This window comes from Dermacentor albipictus, chromosome 3 (genome assembly GCF_038994185.2).
Source record: "Dermacentor albipictus isolate Rhodes 1998 colony chromosome 3, USDA_Dalb.pri_finalv2, whole genome shotgun sequence".
NCBI classification, from domain to species: Eukaryota; Metazoa; Arthropoda; class Arachnida; order Ixodida; family Ixodidae; genus Dermacentor; species Dermacentor albipictus.
This window is the reverse complement of record NC_091823.1, coordinates 43,658,516-43,673,718: the sequence shown is the minus strand read 5'-3', so window position 1 is coordinate 43,673,718 and position 15,203 is coordinate 43,658,516. Positions and strand designations below refer to the sequence as shown.

The 15,203-nt window shown below is 45.4% G+C and overlaps 2 protein-coding genes across 5 annotated transcripts in view; one reads left to right on the top strand and one right to left on the bottom strand.

The window, feature by feature from the left end:
* Nucleotides 1-4,341: 4,341 nt before the first annotated feature.
* Nucleotides 4,342-8,858, bottom strand: LOC135902513 (FHF complex subunit HOOK interacting protein 2A-like). Its single transcript, XM_065432620.2, has 2 exons — nt 8,099-8,858; nt 4,342-7,911 (listed from the first exon to the last, which is right to left on the bottom strand). The coding sequence occupies exons 1-2, from the start codon at nt 8,552-8,554 to the stop codon at nt 6,250-6,252; spliced, it is 2,118 nt and encodes a 705-aa protein (XP_065288692.1). The 5' UTR covers nt 8,555-8,858; the 3' UTR covers nt 4,342-6,249.
* Nucleotides 8,859-8,988: 130 nt separating this feature from the next.
* The window catches only part of Synd (protein kinase C and casein kinase substrate in neurons protein Synd), a 132,537-nt gene continuing 126,322 nt past the window's right edge, over nt 8,989-15,203 (top strand). For 2 of the 4 annotated variants that reach the window (XM_065432627.2, XM_065432621.2), the window contains exon 1: nt 8,989-9,127. The gene's annotated coding sequence lies outside the window, so the exon portion shown is untranslated. The remainder of the gene's footprint in view (nt 9,128-15,203) is intronic. The other 2 variants (XM_065432626.2, XM_065432624.1) reach the window with 2 other exon arrangements.

The window sequence follows — 15,203 nt, the reverse complement described above, 5'->3', positions numbered from 1 at the left end:
AATTTCGTCTGAAGGGTCTGCGTACCTTTAGCGTCATTCAAATCACTTGCCCCAAGTAGGGAGTGGCGATGTTGCATGCGCCATCTCCACCTTCTACTGCTGTCTTTGAGTAAAACGGCATCCAGCAGATGGCATTATGGTTCTCTGCGCAAAATGCTAACGCGCAGCCACGAATAAGCCAAGCCAAGGCAACCGTTGGATTTGCCGCTACAGCTACTCTTGGTCAAGTGGTGTGGACCATTCAGGAATCCCGCGATATCACATCGATGCAGCATTCTCTGCTACTTGCACTTTGTGTGAATTTTGTGAGCTTGAAAACGAGTGCAGCTCTACGCGATAATGAAACTACTGAAACAAGAAAGGGCAGGCGCCGCAGAGTGGAGAAATAGAAACTTTTCTGTCACCCCTGTCATTCTCAAGGGTAGCATCAATTAGTTATTTTTTTTTAATCAAATCGAACTGGACAAGTAGCATTTTCTTTCGTCTTATAATGCGATACAATGATATTATGAGTGGTTGAGTACTAGTGACAGAATTATAATGAGAACTGCCTTTCTCATTGGGCTAGTACTTGAATGTCCCAGCGGAGTCTCAAATCGTGTCCTGCATTTGCCTCAATTTCCCAGTTACTAAAGCTCTCTTCGCGATAATATTAATGTCTGAGACGTTCTAAAGCTCCGTCTCTTTAACGTGACGTAATATTTGCCTTTAGTGTCCCTTTAAGAATACTTCCTCCAACTTTCATAAACTGTTGCTGGCATTATAGTCATCATGCTTATAATCATGACTCCTTGACAGAAGTTTACCAAAAAAAGAAAGCCACTTACACAAGCACGGGATTTGACCCCAAGGTCTGTAAAACTGCGGCCATCATGCCATTGTTGTTATACCACTGTCAGCTGTCGTGTCATTTCTGGGCCCAATACCACTATTTTTAGACAGTGCTCAAGGCTTTGCTTTCAACAGTCCTCTATATAGTATTCTTTTATGTTAAAAATAGCAAACAAAAGCACACTGAGCTTTGCATTCACTTTCTGGATCTTGACAACTTATTGAGAGTTTTTCCATATCCCTGTAGCCAAGAACCACATAGGTGTTTCATGCCACTTGAACTAAACTTTTTAATAGTTGCACATTGTTAGTAGTTGTCTAGAGTTACCTAGGCTATTTATTAATGTCCATTTCACGAATGAATGAATTTTATTCCCCCCTCAAGAGAGGGGAGGGGCTGGGGGGAGAGAGGGAGGTCTAAGTACTTCAGTCCCAGCAGGCGTCCGTCACATTATGTGGCTAGAAGTCCATCTACCAGTCGTGGTAGGCCTCCGCTACCTGCTCAGCCCACTTCAGGACTCGGCCAATTCACTAACTAGTTGGGCTCAATATTGAATATTTTTGGGGGGCATAAGTTGTATATGAGAAGTTGTAGGGTGTGCTTAGAAACACTCAATGAAGTTCTTTCTATGACACTATTTTTCACATAGTTCTGTTCCTGGAGCTCCCAAGAAAACCCACAAAATAAAAAAATGGTATCGCTGTGCCTGTGCATTTAAATTGCAGCAGTCTCAATCATGTTTCTGAAGAACAAAGTCCGTGTGCCCATCCTATAACAGAAAAATCTGACAACAGCTTTTCCATACTTGTTTGGATCCAGTGCATTCCTTGTCATTTGAGAATGTTAAGATTTCCAGCTTCACAACAATGGCGCTGACGAGGCTGCCTGGTTCATGCCGGATGCTGTGGCTGATCGCCATCTTTTAGAGTGCAGTGCGTCCGTTCCTGGGTTGAGCATCAGCGTAACTGTGCGAACACGTCCGGGCCACTGCTCGCATGTTTGTCTTCTATTTACCATAGCTGGCTTGTTGCTGCTCCTCGACATAACCACACGAATGTGCTAGTGTCACTCCTCGTGCCACTGCTCGCGGGTGCGTAGTCGTCGTCTTCCACAGCTGTGTCCGATGTCGCTCATCATGCCGGCACTGACAACACTGGCCCACTGTTAGTCAGTGTGGTGATTACGGTCTCAAAAGTTTTTTGCCTCAATATATTGCAAAGTGAAAACACATATAAAGCTGCATTCAAATTTCGCATTAGGGATTATCGTAATTGTCGGATATATTTTGCAATGGACATGTGGGTGAGAAAAAAAAAAGGCGAAGACAATTCCGTGCTGCTGATTGAGCCAGGAATCAAACAAGGGACCTCTCAATTCCTAGACAAACACACTGCAAAGTAGGCTGAGAAATGAGTAGTGCCGTAGCACGTCTTTAGATAAGCAGGGTCGGCAACCTTGAGCGACCACATTTGCGTCACTCAGCATTCGATGCTTTTTCATACAGCCGACAATGTTCCTGGCACTATGCCACGCTTGCCATCTTTGCTCTGTGCCAGGAATGCTGTTGGCCATGTACCTTGACCCGTCAGTGCCAAGCCGTGCGAAGGCTTGCAAAAATAGTTGCCTGAGAAACCGCCCTTGCAGTGATTTATAAAAGCTTGTCAAAGTTTCTAAAGAGGAGTGCAGCAGCGACTAATTTGCCATTGCATGTTGGTAGCTATAAAAATAGTAATGATGGTGATGAGGAAGAAAGAAATTGTCTAGCTAGAAATAGCGAAAGGATCACATTCTTTCGCTGTGTTGTATTCACTGCAACAGTATTCTGTTGCAGTGAGGAAGATGGCATTGTTAATAATGAGAATTGGCATGCACTGTTCCTGTCAGAAATGCATTCTATGCTGAAGTTAATTTCTAGGTGCGAGATAGGCAGCCATCTTTAAACAAGTTGCGGCCTGATTGTACTTGAATTAACAGATCTGCACTTATTTCGTAAGAAAGGGTTGCTTGAAGTGGTATAAATCAGAATGGGTAAGAGAGTACTGCAATCAAGCAAGCTGCTGTTATTATCAGGTATGATAATGTACAAGTGAAGCATGCTCTACAAGCTATTCCAGATATTTTTTTGCCATGGGCAAAATTTTTCACCTGACAACACAAGTGCAGACCTGTGAACCTTGAACCAATAGAACGCTAGAGCTGCAGCCAGAAAATTTGGCAAGAAATAAAGTAGGTCTTAGTACTGCTTATTTTGCTCTTTTATTTTTTTGCCTTTCTTGCTTTTATGCATAAACCTTGTTCAAGGAGTGTTATGAACAGCCACATGTCTCTAGTTGCTGAATGATCTGCTGAAGATTAACAGTAATTATACACACTTTTCATGCTGTCAACCATGTCGGATGCATTCTTGTTTTTCCCATTAAAATGCAGCAATATTTTATACTAACCAGCAAAGGCAATGTTAATGTTACAATTAGCACATGCTATAAAACATGCACTTCTCCTACACTCAAGGCTTTTTGAAGTGACCATCCATACTCTATTTAGCTCCTGGCATAAAGGGTTGGCAGGCACATAATGGTTAACACGCCGTCTATCTTCTATTAGTTTCATTTGACAAGAACACTCATGGTTGTGGGTAGACAAAGTGCCACAAGATGTCACTACCAGCATTTTTGCTGCTGTATAAAGCGCAGTATTTAAAAAAAAGGAAACTATAGTCCATAGCTCCAGTGACCAAGCAATCGATAAAAGTAGCCTATGGGCAAGCTAACACTTCCTATCACGATCATTGCAACAGTGGTATTGCAACAACCATACGGCATGACTACAATAGTGCAACAATGACTACAATGATGCAACAACAGCACAATGACAAACACAATCGTGACTGCACGACAGTAACCTGAAGGTAATAGCAGCATGAAGACAGCACTGTGAGATATGCCACCACATAAAGAAAGGGACATAGAAAACCCAGTTTTGAGCCATCAAGTGCCATTGCGGTAAAAAGTTGCGCATAGTATTTGTATCCGATGCATTGATTCACAGCATGACAATCATGCTGCAGCATTATGGAGTGAAAGGATAGACAAAGCAAACCCTGTTTCGGTAATACTTTCTCACTGTTGCAGCAAAATCATAAACAAGCACAAGAAAATTTGGAAACTTCTGATAAACGTTCTCAAACGTGACAGAAAATAAAGTTGTCGGTGGATTTTGTTCAGACTACTGCATTCTTCGATTTGGTTAGTCTCTGCCACTGTTTCCATTTTATTTGTTGTTATTGCTACTACAATTAAAAAGAGGTCAGGGCAATAAATGATGGCGGCAACAGTGAAGTGCACCTGGTGCATTGCTCCTGCTTTGTGTTTTGTTACTTTCAAATACTCGCAGAATGGATGATGCACGGAAAAATCTGTCGCTCACAGTGCCATAGTTTGGTTTGAACAGCATGCCCAAACTGACTCTGCTCCTTGGCACTTCACTTCAGCCAAACATTGCTTGATAAGTCACTTTCAAGACAAAATCATTCAAAAAAGAGATACATAAGGGCCACAGATCACCTGTGGACATCAAAACCAGACTATAAAGTGTGACATGTGCACTTTACGCAAACAAAAAAAAGAAACAGATATACCAGTGTGCAACAAACAAAAACGTATCCAATCTGCACATCTGTTTCAGTTGGATTTTTTATTTCACATATTGGTTTAGCAGGCAAACGACGCATTGAAGCTTCACATTCTTGCGTAGTGGCAATGTAAGTCAATCCCTTGGATTGATTTTCCTTTTTTTTCTTTGTTTTTGACAACTTTCTGTACATATTTAAATTTCATCGTTTTGTGCCAATGTTTATCTTTTTATGTTTATGCATCGATATCTTTTTACCGATTGCATCTTGTGATAAACTGTACCATATGCCCCCCTCACACTATGCCTCTTCGTAGGCCTGTGAAGTCTAAATAAAATATGAAACGTTCCAAGGAGAGTTTCGGAACTGCTACTACAGTCAAACATAGGTATTACTAATTATTAGGCACAACAAATTAAATATAAAATATCTCACTGATAGTGTGTCAGATATATGTGCTTGTAACAAATATTGGATTAAACAAATATATTTTCATGTTGGCTGAAGCTTTTATGAAAATCAACGGTTAGATAGCTGTAGTTTAGATTGCAGACTTCTCATCTAGCTTTGCACAGAACATGTGGTGTACCATCCGTCGCAGTGTGCTTGCACTCTCAGCACTAGTAATCGTCACTCATGGTTGCCATGCCGCCCTACAAGGGCATTGTTGCGCTAGGTGGTTTGTTCTACTGGTGCTGCCAACTATGGTACCACTTGGAGTAAAAGGAACTTCAGAAGTTGCAATCAACAGCAATATAAAGCAAATAAAGAAAACGACAGTCGGCAACAATTTCTTTCATATTGCACAAAATCATCCAACTTGCAGTAGTAGTTCTAAAATACAACATTCAACACACTGATTTGCTTTATTTTGCAGCATCAGTGGTTTGCCCAGTTACATTGCTTAAAAATGTTCAGCACAATGTGCATCAGTTATTTTCACTTGCTTGTCCTCCAAATAAAATTCTTATTCAGGCCAGAGGGTTCCTGGAATGAGGAGACTTCCCACCTAGAGTAGAGCTGGGGCTTACTTTGGGATACTATTTCAAAAATAAATGTGTATTCCTCCTCCTTCTCTCTCTAGCATCACTAAGAAAATACTTCACATCAGAGATCGCCAGAGCTATCAAATGTAATTTTTTTTTACAGTCTACAGTAGTAAACTCATTCAGCAACAGTTCTGTCATACATGTACAAATCCTGCAATGCCACTAAATACCCTGTGCACTTTCCTGGATAAGGTACACTTGCAAACGTCATGCACAGGCGCGACACTGCAGCACATTTTGTGCGAAGGACAGCGCAGTATATGTACCATGGAAGAATATCCCAAAGCAATAAAATTAAAAGCATAAAAAATGTGATTTCTGGTAAAGAAATACATCACTATGTTGTGTATATAGGTGCTTCTGGCGCCACTGAAGGGCCTGTCTTTTCTTGTTGCAAAAATGTTTTTAAAAAAGCTAAAATTGACATCATTGTCTGCAGTCACTGGAAAATAATGCTTGCTATGCTGCAGTTGTGATGAATTTAAAACATTACAACAGCAATAAAGTTGTCATGAACGCAGTCAAGCTAATCAATGGTATATGTTTACACTACAGCTTTCTCTGGCTGGTGAAACACCAGTTCAAATAAAGGAGAGCACTGTGCTGAAGCAATACATCAAAGATTGAGCCATGTCTCAATCACCACCATGTAGGCCTTCTCAAAGTTTGTGCACTTAGTCTTTTCACATGGAATTCTGTTTCTGTTTTACACTGAGCAAAAGCTGCAGTCTAGCCACCTAAGCAGCTGCATGGTACTTGACAAATGCCACAGCTGCAAGCTCTTTGCAGAACTCCTCAAGGACAATGATGGCCTCCAAGACACCAGACTCTTCACCCAGTGTGCAGTCGTCTCCACTGTCATTGAGAAGTGCATTGCGTGTCAGCATGAGCTTGCGCTTGAGGTTTTCCATGCCATGAACTGCCACTTGAATCTCTTCCACAACTTTCAGGAGGGCACTGAACAATGACCTTGCTCCAGCGACCAAAGGCATCAGTGGGTTCAAAAGGTACTCGTGAAGGTTCGGGTGGGCAAACAGTGCAAGCCGTGAAATGAGAGAGGTTACCAGCAAGTTCACGTCATACGGCTGTTTGTGCATGTTTTCGATACGGTCCAGCAGCATGGACAAAAAAGGGCCTTCGTAGAAGCTGCGGTGGAGGCTGTCGGCCTCGGGCTGCGAATCTGAACTCTGGTCATCTTCGGCACTTGGTTGTTCCTCTCTCACGGGCTCGCTAGGCCACTCCCAACCATCGGTGACTGCAAGCATGTCCTGATACTGCCGGTGTGCGTCGGAAATGTATGCGTCGTAGCCGGAGTCAATTTCCTCACACGACTTTATTTCATCGGGTAAGAGCATTAGAAAGCAGTTGAGAATGCGATGAATCTGTGCAGGTGCAAACGTGCGGCTAACTGGTGATGAACCGGGCGAAATTTCGAAGTCGCTCATGTTTGCCTTGCCCGCTCGATTGCACAATCCCTCTTCATCGTCGTCACTGAAATCAAAAACTTCAGCAGCAGTGTCATTTTGGTAGTTGCGGCCAACAAGGTGGCTAAGCAGCAAGATATCTAGGATTTCCTTTGAAGGCCTTTGCAACAGCTCTTCAAAGGCCTGAAGGGTGGTGAGCACAAGCTGTGGAGAAGCGTTAGGATCGCGGCCACGCTCTAACAGCATGTCCTTTGGTGAAGCATGGGAACCTTTCTGATCACCTAACAAGAAGCTTCCCACGATGACAACTAAGTCTTTTGAATTAAGATTGCGTAAGCAAGTGGTGACTAGTGAAGTGATGAAAAGGAAGCTCTCTTCAGACTCTGCTTTAGTGAAGTCGTCAAGGAGAGGACCCTGCAGGAATTCGTCTAAGAATGTCTTGCCTAGCTCAGCACCTATGAGGGCATTTGACAGTTCAACCAAGGTGTCCGTGAAGCCTAGCCACTTAAAGAAGCAGAGAAGTTTCCGCTTTCCAGGGGCGATAACTTGGTGGTCCGTTGCACCACAGGAAGCAACAGTGTCGGCGCACCAAGAAGTCACTGCTTCGTCAATGTCGGCAGCTTTCAGTGTGCGAGGTATGGCACAGTAGAGCTTGACTAGGTGATGAACCACGCTGGAACACATGTTAGACTTGGCGATTACATAGCGTGCGACATCATCGCCTAGGTTAGACATGCACAATATAAGGCACTCTGCTGCGAGCGTAGAAACGTCAGAGTCCGCACTCTCCATAAGGGTAAGGCAGGCTCGAAGTAACGGAAACGACACTGCAGAGGTGTCGCCACAGCCTCCATCTGGTTGCTTTCCATTTACAATGGACGTGCAATGCCTCTCTTCCAGCACTCTTGGTAAGAAGCAGGTAAGGATGCTCGGGTCGGCTCGGATTTTTTGGCAGATGACGTTAAGAAAGCCAGCCTGAAAAAGAAAAAAAGAAAGATTGTGCGCTATATCAACCTGTAACTTTTCAGCAGTACTATGTTATAAACATTCATTTCGCGGCAGTATAGATATGGCACGAAAAGCAAACAATGCGCTAGAACCTTGCAGACGACTGTCGATGGCCATTTAAGCACTCAAAAATATTCCCGGCCCCTATGCATACCTCTTCCCGTTCTGTCGGCGCGGCCAGAACCTCGCCACAAAGGCCGATGAGCTTTTGGACGGCAGTGTATATCCCCATCTGTGGCAGCAACACTTGTTTGCTGTTGGACAGTAGCCGCGTAGTGAACACAAGAACGCACTTTTTGATCCCGGGGGGAGTGTCCGCTCTCGACAGGGCGCTCATCTGTTCGAGCATTTTGTGCTGCAAGAAGTATTCCATACATGGCCCCATGTTGTCGCTTCCCAGCTCGGCTTCCTCCTGTTCTAAGATCTTGGACATTTCTTCGAGGCGTCCGGCCAAACCTGTGAGCTCGATGGGTTTCTTGCTGTTCGAGTTTCGGTCGGTGTAGAACTTCATTATCGCTGTCCAATGCCACAGGAACTCCTCGTGCAATGGCAGCGGCGGAGCTAACGCGTCCACCGCATTAGAAAATGCGGTGGCAAGTCGAGAGAACATCTTGACGCGGGCGGCTACGTTAGCGAACGCTTAAAATAGCCATCTGCCAAGCTGCGGCGACAACCCCACACGACAGATTTACGTGTCGCTACCAGACAGAGTAGCTTGCCTCCTCGGCACATAGTTGCATTGAATTGTACAAACTGTTTCGTCAGAAGTGAGGCGCCGTTGCACCCATTGCGGTCAGGGACGATGAGGAAGAGTCGGACGAATCGAAAAGTATCTCATAATTTTCGCGCATCAGCTGCACTCGTAAGCAGAGGTTCGAAGCCGCCATGTTTACCGGATGCTGGCAACTGCGCAGATAGAGCTTCCGGTAAATAATAATTTTTAAATAATTTATATTAAGCTAATAAAGTCGCAAAATTTAAGTAATATTATACTAAAAATAATTAACATTTACAATATATTTATTGCGTTTACTTTACGGTCACATATTTTAGCCTTCAGTGCGGGGTAGCGCGTGCTCATTAATGGCTATCGCCTTATCCATATTGTGTGTGCGCTGCGTATTGTGAGTGGCAAAGAACTTTCCGCTACTGGATTTCTCGAAAACAGCCGTCAGGATAAACGGTGAGCATCAAGCACGTTCTTCTCGTTCTGTTCCACGGCGAAGTGCAAAGTCAGAAGTGTTGTTTTCCGCCCTGGCGATGAGGGCAAGGGAGGGCATTCTCCCAGGCTGCTTCTTTCCCCGATAGTGTATGTGTGCGTCCCCGGTCAGAAGGAACCTTGGCGCCCCGTCGCGCTTCGCGAGCGGCATTCGTCTACGCTAGACGTTTAGAGTAAGGACAGCTAGCCACGCTTTCGAACTGCACTGTGCAGACACGTGTCGCATTTTCGCTGCGTTTTGAGCGGAATTCGTTCGCTGCCGCTCAGGAATGCGATGAAAGAGGGGGTGGGGCGGGAGCGGTCAGCGTAGTGGTTCCGCTTCCCACAGTCTGCGCGTGCTACGGCTCTCATGCAACTAGACGTGTCCCGACTGCTGGACCCCATTGTGCCAAGTTGCACTAAGTGTCGACCGTTCTCTCCGGACTTCAGATTTACGTGTGCAAAAAGTCTGCTGCCAGCGTTACGAAGAGCCGGCAGTCATCCATGCGGAAAGCCCAGCGTAACGCGCTGCTTAACGCACTCCCACCAAAGCCAACGAGATCGGCGGCGCTTTCCTTTTTTGCATGATTTGGGCCTGGGGAGTGCGTAACTGGCCCGCTGCAGCCGCCGCCAAGCAAAGGCGCTAGGCGGAACTTGGCGGCCTTTGCAGAGTTCGCGCCCGGTGCATGCACTAGAGGGGAGTAGGAGGCAAAAAATAGTAAAGGAAAAAAAGTCCTTTGCAGCAACAGGCATCCTCCTCCGTGGTTCAAGGTCACGACGATTAGCTCAACCAGCTCTGTTTAGGACGCACGGGACCCTCTGCGTTCCCGGAACATCATGCCCTTTGCGAAGCGTCCGCGGCCGAAGCGCGTCGTTCCTTGTCACGTTTGCATTTACGTAATGCTGTAGGAAAGCGAAAGCGTGGTCTGTCTAGCGCAGTTTAGAGGATGTAGGTATCGTGCGCATGGTTCAGTGTATTTATTAGAGAGTTTTAGAATTGGGGGCGCAAGGCTCTGGGGCCCCAAGCCGCGTTGCGTCGGTTGCTGTTGGGTCTAGGTGAGCAGCAGAGTTTGAGGATTGGGTCGAACGCAGACAGCGTTGGGTTGAGCGCACGGGGCGCCGCAGTGTGGAAAATAGAAAGGTGCTTGAAAGAAAAAAAAAATGAACCTCTTTTCTTACACGTGAAAACAAACAGAATGCATTTTTGAGCAAAAAGAACAAACAATAAAATGTAAGAAACTGTGTTAGTACCGGTTAGCATTGCGAATTAAGTGTGCGATTTTAAGCCAAGCAAAGCCAATCGAAGCAAAGTACTCTTAGTTGGTGTTTTCTTGTGACGCGCTGCGAAAAAACTGCGAGTTCACCCATGTGAAATGACGAAAATCAGTCGAAGTAAATAACGTATGCTCTGCGACCATCTGCTGTACGCCATCGCTGTCACCCACGAGGGCGGCCCAAGACGGCTTGGGGGCCCACGCTAGTTTTCGATTCTTGGGTCTTGGGTTAACGCGAACGCAAGAACGCAAGACTGGCTTGGGTTCTGCGCATGCGCACTTGTGGCGCGCAATTTTCTTGGGTCCCCAAGCCGCTTGGGCCCCCAATTCTAAAACTCTCTATTTACAAAAAGAATATAAGCGACATAATCGAACCTACGCAGCCTGTTTCATTAGTCTTCAGTAACTGTCCTTTCGTCGAAACAGCCGGGTATGCTGAATTGTACACCGACTTCAGCTGGCCCATGGAAATATGGCTGTTCGAGTACTGCACGCATTCATGATAACGCTATTATAGCATAACTGAGCATGCCCCCCCCCCCCCCCTCCAACTTTTCTTTTTCTTTTTTCTCTGCAAGCCGGAGCTGGCAACTTCGGCTATTCACAGCGTGAATGGCAGTAGGCAACTAATGGTATCCGTGCTCGAAATCTAGAGGCGTATCGAGGCAGCTACTGGTGTACAAATTTCCTCATAGGAAAAGCGAAAATTGCTTTTTTTTCCTTATTCGAGCCTCTCAGTTCCCTTACGCACTTGTCTGTGGATTGGCGAGGCACTTTTACGAGAACGTGTTGTCATTCTCTCAGCCTGCGGCTTGTTTTTTCATTAACAGATACCACGTAAACGCTGCGTGTCCGGTCACTGCAGAGGAACCCTAAAATCGCACAAGCAGTTTAGCGTAGTCTCTTGACACATAGCCTCCTGCGCGCCTTTTGTTTTTGGCATCAATTGTGGTTTATGCATAAATGTTACTGCTTATGCGCACCAATAATAATAAAGGCCTTCCCACGTCTGTCGATATGTAAACATCTCTACATTTCAGCCCACTTTTTTTCACGCTGTGAAATTCACTTGTGTTCCTTCTGGTCAGGGTTCAGACCTCTTCGAAACGCCTCACTATCACGTTTTTTTGAAATCAAATTAGGGCTAATAGGTGCCTTGGCTAATGACGCCTACGGGGGGTCCCCCGTTACTTCCGTCATGATTAACCGGGCCCTCGTCCCCTTGATCTGAGGTTTGACCCCGGAGCTGCAGTCGTCGAACGCCGAACTACTTCCCTTCACACCTATTTTACGCATCTTTTTTTTTTTTTTTATCTTGCACTTAAGCTAAGGTGCCTGTGCAAAGTTGCGAATGACATAACCGTATGTTCCTTTGGGGGATGACTCATGGTGCAGCTGCCTCAGCAAATACAGTCATTGAATTATGCACAAATGAATTTCCAAGTGTTTCTTCAGTTAGATAATGATCTCAAACGAACGACGTTAATCGAGTTAATCATGAATGGCCGCTAACTGCTGCCGAGTGAGTCTTCAAAAACGGGGTGACTGCTTTGACTGCAATCTTGTCGCTTACGTGCGTTTCGCCGTGTGTGAAAAGCATTGCCAGAAGTTTGCTCTGCGACAGTGCAGCCATAGTAAAGAAGTCTCCGGCGAACTGTTAGCGCCGCTTAAAAATAGGCGGCGTCTGCCCAACCCGGAAGGTCAGTCAACCCTAAATGTTTTTGTTTGCGTTACCCCTTGTCGTTAGAGACGAAACATGGGCGTGTGGGGGATGGAGGCCAGGTCCGGACGGAGGCTGTTGCTTCCACAACACAAGGCGTGTATGTAAGTTTATTCTGTAGTTCGCCGTCGCAGGAGTCGCGTTGCCGAGCTGTCAATGAATATTTGCACAATTGCTGCACTTCCTGCTTGACCGCGAGCACGTTCTACTTAGGCAGCTATACCCGGAGCAAACTGCCGCAGAGCGATGACTTGTAGGGACGTTAAAGGCTGCAGCAATTGAACGGATATTAGCACTTCTGCAGCATCGTAACGGCCACTCTCACCATAACAGAAGGCTTGTAAAGCCAGATGAGACGCAAGGGCTAGGCTGGTGGAGCCGCCTCCCTGAATTCACATACCAGCACGTTGGTTTTGACAACGTCTAAACCTGTCTAGCTAACTGTTTATTGGCAAACGAGAGCCTATGTTGTCTTCTATGAGAACAAAATATTCATTCTAGGAGAAATTTAGTGAAGTATTCCTGCCCCCGGAAACGGCCCAAATACGAGATTATACTTTGAAATCCGTGACGGTACACTCACGTGCCTGCGCCGAGGTTGTGGCGCGATACGAAGTTCAGTGAGGAAAAGTTGGCCTTCATTTTTTTCCAGTAGTAATGAACCTTTTCACGCCAAACGAATGAAGGTAGTTTTGAAAGAATACTTTCCCTGTGTTAACTGATTGTTTCTGTTGTATGTCCCTTTGAACGTCTTATTTCTAGGTTTGTGCGATTATTCGAAATTCCCATTACGAATCAATAATAGTCGAATATTCGTTTACCGTCTAATATAAGGGATCGGCGCACTTATTGGACGGGACCTGGGGGCGAAACACCGAAACTGTTCCGAATGATTCTGCTAGAGGAAGCCGCGGTTTCTCAGAGGCCGCAATTCCTGAGCGAATGCGTGAGGCAGGTAACCTCCTGCTGAATAAATTCTAGTCACTCAAGAGGCGAGTCAGCAGCTGTTGACGCCGTAGGAGGACAAGGTATTTCGTAGTGCAATAGTGTACCATGCGTTTTTGTTTTTTTCTTGTACCATGTTTGTTATTCTGGAGAGAAAAGAGGTTCCTCCAGAAAACGTTTTCTCTTTCCTTGATGTCAACCGCTGTTGAGCCGTCTTAACTTCACCTACGCAACATCATCCTGCATTAGTACTAGCTCACTCTTACATAATGCCTGTTACGTAACCTTTACTTTCCTTTTATAGCCTCCTGAGACCCGGGATGTATTTTGGTGCACAGATTTTTCCCAAACTTCCAGAATAAGTCAGTAGGGTTGAGAAGGGGAAAAGTGTTAAATATTTTTTCAACAGCCTTGATAGTTTCAGCTCAGCGCGATGTCCAATATATTGGACACTAGGATGCTACCCGGTCTTTTTTCACCCAGCGCGCACGTAATGACGTACCGCAGATATTGCGCTCGAACTCGTGTGCAAAAATATTTTAACAACTCGAAAGGCAAAGTAGTGAATAAAGTACATAAAAGGAGCATTCCTCTGCTGAACGAAAATTTTGCTCTTGTGTTCACTTTCTGTGGGCAATTTCAAAACACCTTTGTGTCCTTGGTGAAGCAAAAGAAGAGCCGACATTTGGTGCAAAAAAACTTTGTTTTCGTGTCGCAGCCCTGTAGTCTGCAACGGGCAGCGTTAGCAGTGTGTGCCAGCATTGAGCAGTGGGTAGTGCTCTTTTCTTGGGGTTCTCGAGGAGAAAGTCGAGCCTGCTTTGATGGCGGATGCCACTCGGCTTCATTCTCACTCTCCGTTTCATCCTGCTTCTTCCCGTAAGCCACGAGAGTCTCAGCAACAGATTGGCAGAACTGCATATATTTGAGTATTTCTTTCCACTGTTTCATTAAGGAGCGAATGTCCCGCGTGTACTGCACCCAGGAGTTGCTGAGGGCAATGTCGAAGAGGTGAAAGATGACTCTGATTGTCCACTTGTTGACGCGTGCTTTTATCCTGTAGTAACTTTTCATTCGGTCTGCCTTGTCAACACCGCCCATGTTGACGTTGTACATGCGCACAATATCTGGTAGAGGGATATCGATATGTTTTCCCCTCACGAGACCACGTGCGACAGGTGTCTTGTGGGTCCCAGCCATGGATTGAAAAAACAAAAGTATCGGCTTAATTCATCAGACACGCGAGGCTGGTCCCCTAAAGAAAAAAGGAGACGCGATTTTGTCCACGAGCCACTACATGCCAACAGTACTCATCTGCTCTTCATAACAAGGCCATCACAAAAGCGCAGTAAAACAAACCGGGTTGAGTCCTAGCGTGCAACGTAATGGACACGTGAAATCAAAGGAAGTGTAAAATAAAACAAGCGCGCGAACAGTTTAAATTCCGTATTCTGCGCGTACGCTGTTGTATTAACTTTAATACAAAATCAAAGATATGCCCTGAAAGCAGGTCGAATTACGAGAAACCGTGCTTGCTTCTCCGGCAGTTGCCGTAAAACGCCGCGCCGCAGAATGCCGCCATTGTGCAACTGTTTCGGCGGGAATTTGAACAATGTATTTTCAATAATGCTGCATAGATGGCGCAAGCAGGTATCCAATAAGTTGGACAGCGCGGTTTTATGAGGATGAAAGCCTTGTCACAGGAGTACTGTCTCATTTCTGAATGTCCAATATATTGGACAAACCCCCATAGCCGGGTCTCAGGAGGATAGAAGCCTACACTATCGGGATCGGCCTACATTATTTTTTTTTTTTGACTAAAGCCGCACTTCCGGTTTTAGGCGCACACGCTTTGAACGAGCGCATTTCGGTTTCATTTCAGCTTTTTTTTTTTTCGCTAGCTACGCATTATTGCTGCCCCATGCTAGCTTCATTTTAACGCCTTTTTCCGTTGTATTGTGTGCACTACAAGGCTTTAAATCGTCTAATTTGAAACGAAAGGGGCCAGATAGCAGGATCCCACGAACCACAAATCGATCTGAACTCGGCTCTTCAAGGACCTTGCTTTCAGGCAGCCTACGAAATTTTTAGTTAAGCAAAGAAAAATATTATTCATTCTCGGCAT